At 46.9% G+C, this 11353-nt stretch overlaps 1 protein-coding gene across 1 annotated transcript in view; it reads left to right on the forward strand.

Moving 5' to 3' along the window:
• HECA (HECA ribonucleoprotein granule regulator) overlaps positions 1-10229 on the forward strand; it is a 98983-nt gene extending 88754 nt beyond the window's left edge. Inside the window, exon 4 of the mRNA XM_089676258.1 lies at positions 10114-10229. Coding sequence (XP_089532384.1) covers positions 10114-10134 — 21 coding nt within the window. The 3' untranslated portion in view covers positions 10135-10229. The remainder of the gene's footprint in view (positions 1-10113) is intronic.
• Positions 10230-11353: the final 1124 nt, after the last annotated feature.

Consider the following 11353-nt stretch of genomic DNA (forward strand, 5'->3'; position numbering starts at 1 on the left):
AGGATTTGAGGGAAGAGGGTGCCCTGTGGATGGGGGGGGGGAGAGGGTGCCCTGTGGCTGGGGGGAAGGTAAGTTGCAGTTGGGGGAGGTAGCCAAGGCAAGCTGTGGATGGGGGGAAGTTGAGCTGTGGACGGGGGAGGAGAAGATGAGCTGTGGATGGGAGGAGAGAAGGTGACCTGTGGATGGGGATGCTGATTTTCTTCTGCACACTGTGTAATTCACACTCCTCAGCACTGCACAATATGCATTCCTGTGTGTTATACACTCCTGACTCCAGCACTCTTTGTGTTACACTTTCCTGAACCTTGCATTGTGTGTGAAACTCCATTCTGAGCCTTAACCACACCCATTACACAGGTCTGCAAAAAAGATTTTTTCAAGAGCTGTTTTGGTTATTCCACGTAATCTTTATGTTTTGTTGGTGCGCTGAATCCAAAAATGACCTCCATTTTGTCATAGGACATCACATTTCCTGACAATTTAGGTAACTATGTTAAATAAGGCAATACCCCAAAATAAATGGAAATAGACTTATAAAATTAAAGTTTTATTACAATTTTTTCTTGAAAATCCTTTTTTGAACTGAAATGAGCTCACCTACACACACTAAACTCGATTCCCTGTGAGGCTCCTCTTGGTGCATTTACGCTTGTGAGTAGCATCTGGAATGTCCCTCTGAAGCATCCAACAGTAGTCCGCCATCATTGTAATGCTCCATTTTCCCTGGTATCTCCTTTCCATCTCTTTAATGTCTTGGTGGAATCGTTCACCTTGTTCCTCACTCACAGCTCCCAAATTTTCAGGAAAGTAGTCAAGGTGGGACTGGAGGAAATGCACTTTCAAACTCATCAGGCAACCTAAAGCTTTTTTGTAGTGAGGATCTTTGTTATTGCCTAAAAATTTCTGTACGACTTCTTTAAATGCAATCCACCCTTCTTATTGAGGATCCGTCATGGTATTGAAAAACTCTTGATCAACTATAAGCCTTCTAATGTCTGGTCCAACGAACACACCTTCCTTCAATTTTGCCTCAGACAGGCCTGGAAACTTGGTGACCAAGTATTTGAAGCATTCTCCATCTCTTGGAAGTGATTTTACGAATTGCTTCATCAATCCCAATTTTATGAGGAGAGGTGGTAGAAGAACTTTATGGGAAGGTACCAAAGTTTCTCGGAGGACATTTTTTTCACCGACTGTTGGCACCCTCTGTGGCAAACTTGCTCATCAGAATTGGAGTGGAGTTCCCCCTCAACCCTCGTTTTCGTGTTCTGTCTGTGTAGCTGAGGTCTTCCTGGAATCCTCACATCTCCCCTGCATTCCTGTGAGGCAGACTTTATCTCCTGGCAAATGGTGTGGAACAACCAGGAAGACATGAGAAGTGGAGCCAGCCAGTCTGCGGAGGTGTCATTTTTATCACCCAAAACTATGTAAGCCCACTCATTATCAAACCGACCAGAATAAGTGCACAGTCCTCAGGTCAACTGTATGGTTCATATCACGGGATATGAAGCTAGTAATTTAGTGTAGAGTTTCCCAATGACCACGCCCAAGTCAGAGCCCCCCCTCCCCTTTTGAGAGGGACCTTTAAGACTTTTAAGTGAGTTAGAGAGACTCTGACACACTCTGACAGACAGAGAGATCTCCGAGGTAACATCGTAACAGAGGAGATCAAAGAACCTTTCGGCTCACACCTTGAATTTGCTAAAACCAGGCAAGGCAAGTAACTTACCCTGTAATTTCCTCGCTATTCTATGTTTGCTGTGTCTTTATATACATATATATATATTTTTGTGATATCTCTTTGTACATATTTATTTTGCATCCAACGCTTTTAGTAATAAATCTTTCTTTCTGAAAGTGTTAAACTGTTTCTAAGCGCTTACTTGCAATTCACAAAACCCTGCCTTTGAAGAGATGCTACTGTGGTTATATCTCTGTATAGCAGGTCCACGGGCCGTGCTATATAGATCAATATTTCAATCATTATAGTGTATATTTGGTAACGGGAGTTTCCCAGTCTCCGACAAAAGTGGTGGTGGCAGTAGAGGGTTAGTTGCGTAACTGACCCGACCCAGTAACAAGCGCATTCAGGCTGCAGGCACCGATTGTAGTCCATTAGCTGGGCAATCACTGTGTAGGGTGCAGCTGGGTGGGGCCTTGTTACGCGCGTCACACCGTGGTTTTGGATCGGCCGGCCCTTCGGTGACGAGTTTGGTGAGAAGGTCTGGGGTCTGACGCCGTGGGCGTGATGTATTACTGTTAGTCGCGGCTGTGCGATTGTCGCCTGTTGGTGGCGGCGACCGCGGGTCGTGACATATTGTTGGCAGCATACGTGGGATAATTGCATTAAGAGCTTCAGTGCAGTGTTAATAGTTGGCTCTGCACTGAAGGATTGTAACCTTTGTGGAAACAGTCCTTAGAAACAAGTGGTGCATATTTTATTTTATATATATATGTGTATAGAGAGACACATAGCAACAGCTCCTTCTTTTCCTACTGTTCTCTTCTATCTTTGCTTGCAATTATGCCTGGTGAAGCAGATTACGAGAAAATGAGCAAAGGTGATTTGAAAGTTGAATGTGCCTCACGAGGATTGGACGTCGGTCGCAAAACTCGTGAAGATTTGATTAGTGATCTAGTGGAGTATGATATCCGAGCAAATCAGAACTCGGGGGAACTTGAACATGGAAGGGTTCCCGTTACCCACATTGCCAGTGGTTCAGAGACAGCCTCACAGGATGGGCATACAGAGACTGACACTGGAGGATCACCAAAGGTTAACGTCACACCACCGCCTGAGCGTGCTAGCAACGTGGTGCCGGTAACCAGCAGAGACTCTTCTCAGAGGCAGGAAGCCCTGAAACGTGTTATGGAGATGGATCCTATGGCATACTTGCAGTTCCTTGAACGCCAAGCAGCGGCAGAGAGAGAGGAACGCCAGGCAGCGGCAGAGAGAGAGGAACGCCAAGCTGAAAAGGCGGCTGAGAGAGAGGCGGTGCAGAGGGAAGCTGATCGTCGGCACGAGATGGAGATGGCAAGGCTCCAGCAGCGATCGGGTCAGAACCTCGGGTCCCTAGATCACAGGGACGGCACTCTTTCCGTGGGCGCAGCCAAGTTTCCAGTGATGGAAAAGGACAGTGACATTGACACGTACTTACTGTCCTTTGAAAAAACGTGCCGTCAGTATCATGTGCCCAAGCTCAATGGGTTCGGTACCTGACACCAGGGCTACAAGGCAAGGCCCGGGAAGCGTTTGTTGAATTGCCAGAGGGGCAAGATGATGACTATGAACGTTTAAAAGATGCCATTATCCGGAAGTACCAGATGACCCCGGAAGTGTACCGCAAGCGGTTCAGGTCCATGCAGAAGGGACCTGGGGACTCTTACACGGATGTGGCAAGTCGCTTACGTACCACATTCCGACAGTGGACTAAGGGACTGAAAGTTGATTCTTATGAATCTTTGGAGGATCTCATGATCAGAGATCAACTCCTGCACATTTGTCCAGCAGACGTCAGACAGTTCGTCTTGGAGAGGGAGCCAGCATCTACTACAGCTGCAGCAGACCTGGCCGATACCTTCGTCCACACGCGAGTGCCTGAACCTTGCAAGGCTCCTCCAAACAGCTGGAAAGGGGGGAAATCGTCCCTAGCAACCTCTCCTACTTCGGTGAGTCAAGCTTCACCTCCGCCCAACCCTGCAGCGCTTGGAGCCAAGCCATTCCTGCCTGACACCCGCAAATGTTTCGCCTGTGGGAAAGCCGGACATCTCAGGATGCAGTGTCCTGAGCAGAAGCAGATGACATCATCTGGCCAGCCGGCCAGCAACTCTTCTTCTGTGCTGTTCGTTCGCAGGAAGATGCGGGTAACCCCCGACAACTTGCAGCCCGTTACCGTGGGCAGCCGGTCTGCAACTGGTTTCCGGGACACCGGGGCAGAAGTCACCTTGATCCGGCCAGAGCTGATTGAGCCACAGAACCTCATCCCAGGAAAGTTCCTGACCCTCACAGGAGTTGGGGGGACCCGTTCACGCATACCCTGTGCAAAGGTATTCCTAGATTGGGGTGCGGGGAGGGGGATGAGAGAGGTGGGGGTCTCGGATGAACTGCCCACCCCTGTTTTGTTGGGTGCTGACCTAGGCGCTCTTTTTTCGTATTATGCTCCTGCCGAGAAGACCCGGAAGGGCCCTCTGGAACTCTCTGGACCAGCCAAGGAACTGTGGACAGATATTGGGGTAATGTCTGGGCCACCAGTGGATGGACAGAGGGAGGGGGCTGGGAATGGTGTGGGGCTACAGGAGTCTCCACTAGCTGGAGAACAAGAAGAAATCCCCTTGCCTGGGGAGGTATTGAACTCATGCGTCACTGATATTATGAACATGACTGTTGAGGATCGTTGTGGTGACACTGAGGGTGATCTTACTAATGTTAGTAACATTGGGAATACAGTCTGGAATGTCAGTAATAATATCAGTAGCATTGATAGGAATGTCATGGATAATATCAGTAGCATTGATGGTAATGTCATTGATAATGTTTGTATTGTTGAAGGCAATGTTGGTAATGCTAACAATGAGATTTGTGATGAAACAAAGGATGCATTTTCAGTGTTGGGGGCTGAGGTACAATCTCTGGGGGCTGAGCAAGGGGATGACTTGGATAGGCCTGTCCCTTGCCCAGGCTCAGAAGATTGTGCCTTGATAAGTGCCCAGCCGTTGGCCTTGCATAGGACTAGGCAGCTGGCTGGGACTTGTAGTTCCACGCCTCAGGCAGCACTGAAAAGCGATTCCCAAAGGAGCTTCAGAGGCCCGCTAACTGTGAGTTGCCCTGCTAAGGAAGGCACACCACAGCTGGCTGGGACTTGTAGTTCCCCACTTCAGGCAGCCCTGAAAAGTGAGTCCCAAAGGACCTTCAGAGGTAAGCTGGCTGGGACTTGCAGTTTCACACTTCAGGCGGCCCTGAAAAGTGAGTCTCAAAGGACCTTCAGAGATAAGCTAACCAAGCTTTGTAGTCCCACAGGGAAGACTGCTCTGGAAAGCCATTCAGATGGAAATTTTAGTCCAGGGCTAGGTGTGAGCCCCGCTGCTGGGAAGAGTAAACAAACTAGCAAGGAGGCTAGAATGACTGGCCTAGTCAGTGGGGGCTGGGAGCCTGAAAGCCTGACAGTTAATCTCACTTGTCAAGGTGTGTTAACAGGCAGACAGACAGAGGTCAGAGGCAGCAGGCCTGGATTACGAGTGGAAGGAAGGTTGATGCTTGGGTTACAGAGAGAGGGCCTCCGGGCCCAGACCCAATCACCCTTCCCTTGCACTCGGGGTCCGGAGCGGCTGCCCAGGCCTCTGATAGATGGTGTCTGGATTCAGAAGGTGCTGGCTGATTGGGCCACAGAGGCAAAGGGAATGGCACAGTCAGGAATCCAGGGATCAGCTAGAGTCTGGGCAGTCCTAGTGGTCGCGGTCCTCCAGCAGGATATGATGACCAGGCTTTCTGAGAACCTTGGGAAACTGAACACCAGCCCTGGGTTTGTGGCCTACCCCATGCCAAGGAGCCATGAGGCAATGAAGCATCCGGAAGGTGCCTACTGTTTTGCCATCATGGGCCTGAGCAAGGAGCATGGGCCACCATCTCTAACCCAGCAAGCTCCAGACGACCCAGCCTTCACTACCCCATGTGGCTTGCCTGAATCCAGGGGAAAGCTAGTTGGGGTTGAGAAGGCACTGACCGCCCCTCCCGCGGTCAGGAGTGGCCCGCAATGCGCAGTGGACCTGGGTGCAGTTGTCCACTATAGGGACCTCGCGGTGCTCGGCCCTGTCTGGGAAGAGCCACTTGGGCCCCTGTCACTAGGCTGGAACAAACCGCCTGTGCCCAGTCCGACAGCCAAGAAGGGTAACTGTCAGAGGGGCATGTCAGTGGTTCAGTTTAAGAACCCATCAGTAAAAAGAGACCCCCAGAGGTCTGGGCGTGGGGAGACTGAGGCAGTTGAGGCCTGGTCCGCTCCCCGGGCCAAAAAGCAGGTTACGTCAGTCGCGGGTACAGCTGGCTACGGTAAGACGCCTGGATGCGATGATCATGGCTCAGCTGGACCTGTGACTGACCTAGCAGACAGGAAACTGGAGGAAGTGGTGTCCTGGATGCTAGCAGGTAACGAGGACTGTCCATCTTGGATGAAGGTACCTGTGGACACCACTGGGAGGCGAGGCCCAGAATTCGCCTGTCCGGTTCCGGTGCACACGGACGCTACTACCTTCAGGCCAGATGTAGTCCTAAGCCTGAGGAAGAAGGTAGGAGAGGGAAATCTTCTTCTCTACCTCGACAAGAAGCTACATATTAATATGTTAGCAAAGGACACCCCTGAGCCGAAGTGTTTTGTGAACAGGTGGGCACCCCGGCAGTTGCCACGGGATTCGGATAGCCACAGCCGACTGGTACCCACCCGGGACCACTCACTTGGTCAGCCCAGCAGTGCTGCTGGAGAGAACGTCTTCCTGTTCAGACGGGATTCGGTTCTCCCGCAGTACAGCGGTACCAGGACGTCCCAAGAGGAACCTCTGGACAGAGGTCGGTTGCGTCAGGAGAGAACTTGTAGCTCACTCCTTGGCAACCACTTAAGGGGGAGGTGTGGCAAACTTGCTCATCAGAATTTGAGCGGAGTTCCCCCTCAACCCTCGTTTTCGTGTTCTGTCTGTGTAATTGAGGTCTTCCTGGAATCCTCACATCCCCCCTGCATTCCTGTGAGGCAGACTTTATCTCCTGGCAAATGGTGTGGAACAACCAGGAAGACATGAGAAGTGGAGCCAGCCAGTCTGCGGAGGTGTCATTTTTATCACCCAAAACTATGTAAGCCCACTCATTATCAAACCGACCAGAATAAGTGCACAGTCCTCAGGTCAACTGTATGGTTCATATCACGGGATATGAAGCTAGTAATTTAGTGTAGAGTTTCCCAATGACCACTCCCAAGTCAGAGCCCCCCCTCCCCTTTTGAGAGGGACCTTTAAGACTTTTAAGTGAGTTAGAGAGACTCTGACACACTCTGACAGACAGAGAGATCTCCGAGGTAACATCGTAACAGAGGAGATCAAAGAACCTTTCGGCTCACACCTTGAATTTGCTAAAACCAGGCAAGGCAAGTAACTTACCCTGTAATTTCCTCGCTATTCTATGTTTGCTGTGTCTTTATATACATATATATATATTTTTGTGATATCTCTTTGTACATATTTATTTTGCATCCAACGCTTTTAGTAATAAATCTTTCTTTCTGAAAGTGTTAAACTGTTTCTAAGCGCTTACTTGCAATTCACGAAACCCTGCCTTTGAAGAGACGCTACTGTGGTTATATCTCTGTATAGCAGGTCCGCGGGCCGTGCTATATAGATCAATATTTCAATCATTATAGTGTATATTTGGTAACAGGAGTTTCCCAGTCTCTGACAAAAGTGGTGGTGGCAGTAGAGGGTTAGTTGCGTAACTGACCCGACCCAGTAACAAGCGCATTCAGGCTGCAGGCACCGGTTGTAGTCCATTAGCTGGGCAATCGCTGTGTAGGGTGCAGCTGGGTGGGGCCTTGTTACGCGCGTCACACCGCGGTTTTGTATCGGCCGGCCCTTCGGTGACGAGTTTGGTGAGAAGGTCTGGGGTCTGACGCCGTGGGCGTGACGTATTACTGTTATTCGCGGCTGTGCGATTGTCGCCTGTTGGTGGCGGCGACCGTGGGTTGTGACACCCTCGGCTGCCAACTTTTCTTGGTCCAGTGATTTTGTCGGTCTCAACTGTCCCATAGACACAGAAAACAAGGGTATTTGGTATTCCACCCACTGGATTCTTCAGGAAAAATTAACCCCTTCTACCATTAGAAGCACAGACTCCGGGCTGAGGCTTACACATACAGCATGCTGCTGAGTATCCCAGTAGTCAGACATGTCACTCAGAGCAGCAGAGATTGTTTACCTGCAAATAACAACAAAGGGCCAGAAGAGAACTAGGGAAATGAGGAAACAGAATTTTTTTTCCCTAAAACTTGCTTAGCTTATGTATATATTGCTGACCATCAGATTTACAGTGCTATATTTTTTTTACATAACTCGGACAACCCCTTTAAGGCTTTTTTGGCATTTTATATCTTAAATGCACTTATGTGAATTAATTATTAGTAATTTGGACTTTACATTTGGTTAAAAACCCATAATATAAAAAAAAACAAAAATTAAAAAAATTGGATAAATTTGAAGACAATTTTGCATTTTGTGGCAAATCATGACGTCTAGGAGTTTTTTCAATATTTTATTTGTTGTCAGCACACCAAAATACATGGAAATTAGATGAAAATAATCAAACAGCTTTTTAGTCGCAGACCTGTGTTATTTACAGTAACATCACTTTAGGAAGGTGTGTGTGTATATATATATATATATATATATATATATATACATACACTAAATGGTCATGTGTGTGGACAGGCTGTGAGACAGTTGTGCAGAGTAAAGATTCATCATTCCCTGTGTATGAGGAGAGGCAGACCCTGTAGAGAAATGAAGAATTCATACAAGAGGTCCATAGGCCACACAGAGGGAGTGCAGGCCTAGGTGGCAGTGCACCCTAGGAGGCTGCCTAGTTTGCCTAGTGGAAGCACCGGCTCTGATCATTCCCCAGGAACAAGAGGGGAAGGGCAAGCAATAGCAAAATTCAGGTATGCAATCCTTTAGGTGTTGACAATTGAAGAGAAAGCTATCAATCAGTTGTGGACAAATATTTGTCCCTAAAAGATTTTGATCATACAGATCTGTGCACATACACAGAAGAAAATGTACCCCACCAGTGCAAGTGAAATAATGTAACTGATTGTAAATGCTATTTTTTAAATTAAAATAACAAATATAGTATACTCACCTAATCTGTACAATGGGTTTGCACAGAGCAGCCCCCATCCCTCTCTTCTCAAGTCCCTCACCTCTGGCTCTTCCCCCCCCACTGAGTGCCCACATAGCAAGCCATTTGCTGTGGGGGCACTTGTGCATGCTCGCTCCCAAACAGAGCATAGATTGGCCCCGCCCTCCGATCCCTCCCCACTGACTGTGATCCCTCCACAATGGCTGAGACGATGAGGAAAAATAGATCAGCTGCTCTGGCGCACAACGCTGGATCAAGATCTGGCTCAGGTAAGTATAAGGGGGGCTAGGGAGGGGGACCTGTATGCAGACGGTTTTTTGATCTTAATGCAGATAATACATTAAGGCAAAAACTTTCAACCTTTAGAACCACTTTAAGCATAGTTTGTTGAAGTAGATGTAAACTAATATAAAATAAATGATTTTATTTCCTAGATTTTATTAAAAAACCAGCTGGTGTTTCTGATATAAAGGTACTAATTTGAGCACTTTGTTATGGGGTGACACGCACTTGCCCTGTCTTTTACAATCTCTTGCCTGTAAATCATTCTGTCTCATGCTGTCCCAAAGAAAATTAAAAAGTTCTGTACTTATCCACATTGAACAGGTATATTTCACTGTTGTCACCATTTAAATAAAAGGCTTGTGAAAAAAAAATTGCCACCTTCAAAATTGAGGATAAACTCCCTGTGAAAAAAAACACATGCATCCCTGTGGACAAGGATAGGTTGTAAAGAAGCTGCAGGACATCAGCAGCATGAAGTTGTAACATAGGATAACCCATGGCAATTTTGATTAGGGAATCAAAATATATATACTGATGACACTTTACTATTTTTAAAGGATACTACTGATTCTCTATCAAATCTTATTGCTTTATTTTGTAAATTTGGCTTCTTTTGCAGCCTATGGATCAATTTGGACAAATCCTTTTTTTTTCTCTTTGGATCCTTTGCCCAAATCTGCGGCTTCCTTGAAAGCAGTTACAATCTTTTGTTACCTGAGGGCTACTGTGTCAGCTTGACCTAAAGATTATATTGATTTGAATTTATTATCTTTAATTGGCAGACTGCATATGAATTATAAGATATGATGTCCTTTGACACTATCCATGGTATGCAGGCCATAGACGGGACAGCCAATAAACGAAAAATCGGTCGTTGCTGCCACCAATGCTGCCACCAATGCTGCCACCAATGCTTACGAAAAACGTCCGTTTTTTTGTAGATTCTCCAGCATGACCGATAAAAAGAAATGAGATGAATCGCGAAAATCGGCCGAAGACATTTCCCCACTAACAGTGTGAATATCGGCATTTGGACGAAAATTCGTCTGATAAACGACCCATCTATGGCCTGCAGTAGGTTGAGTTCATTTATTTAAATAATCTGACTAACCTAGATACTGTATATATTATGAAACATCCCAATTTGGGTACCTAAACGTTGGTTCAAAACTATTGATGCCCTGTGTCCTGAACTGATGTTGAATTGTGGTCAAGCAAGAATCAGGCTCAACATTCTGCAACATCATCTTGATGAGGGAGGCTTGTCAGTCCCTGATATGTGGTTTTATTACATAGCAGCCCAGCTACAGCATTTAATGGGGCTAATTAATGATAAATAGAAGGACCCTATGCACAGTCTTAAGCAACAAACTAACGGAACTGAATCTCCGGCCTCCTCCTTGGAAGCTAGCACTAGTACAAAGAATATGGAGCTCAATGAAAAATTATACTATAGTACATTGGATATATAAAATACATCCCCTTATAGGGAAATACCAGTTAGGAAGAAAGGTAGAAATCTTCATGCTTGGAACATATGGACATTGGAAGACCATAGGGATTACGCATGCTTGTCATTTCTTAGCATGTAGCAAATCTAAAATCTTTTCAATAATTGCAGGAAGATTTCCTTATTTCTCAAATATGATTTAATTAATATTTACAATTTAGACATGCAGGACAGGCTCTGCAAAAATGTGGTCCATTGAATTTTCATAAAGTTTAACTACTTGCCCTCCTGAGGATTTACCCCCCTTCCTGACCAGGCCTCTTTTTGCTACTCGGCGCTGCACTAATTCAGCTGATAATTGCGTGGTCATGCAATGCTGCACCCAAACGAAATTTACGTCCTTTTTTCACACAAATAGAGCTTTCTTTCGGTGATATTTGATCACCTGTGCGCTTTTTATTGTTCATGCTATAAACAAAAAAAGACCGAAAATTTGAAGAAGTAATGACTGGCCAGGACCCGGTGATTGACACCCGCTGCCGCGATCAGCGGGATGGGTAGGGCGGGCACGCGCCTCGCGCGCGCCCCCTACCTGTTTTGCAGAGTGACGTTTAAAAACGGCGTTCTGCGCAACGGTGCCGCCCTGCCTCAGTAAAAACACTGTGGCTGGTCGGCAACCAGTTAATTCCAGGAAATTTTTTTTTTAGTTAAATTGGTCCAGCATAGTTACA

This window comes from Staurois parvus, unplaced genomic scaffold, assembly GCF_062004578.1.
Source record: "Staurois parvus isolate SC_StPar_1 unplaced genomic scaffold, SC_StPar_1.0 ptg000165l, whole genome shotgun sequence".
NCBI classification, from domain to species: Eukaryota; Metazoa; Chordata; class Amphibia; order Anura; family Ranidae; genus Staurois; species Staurois parvus.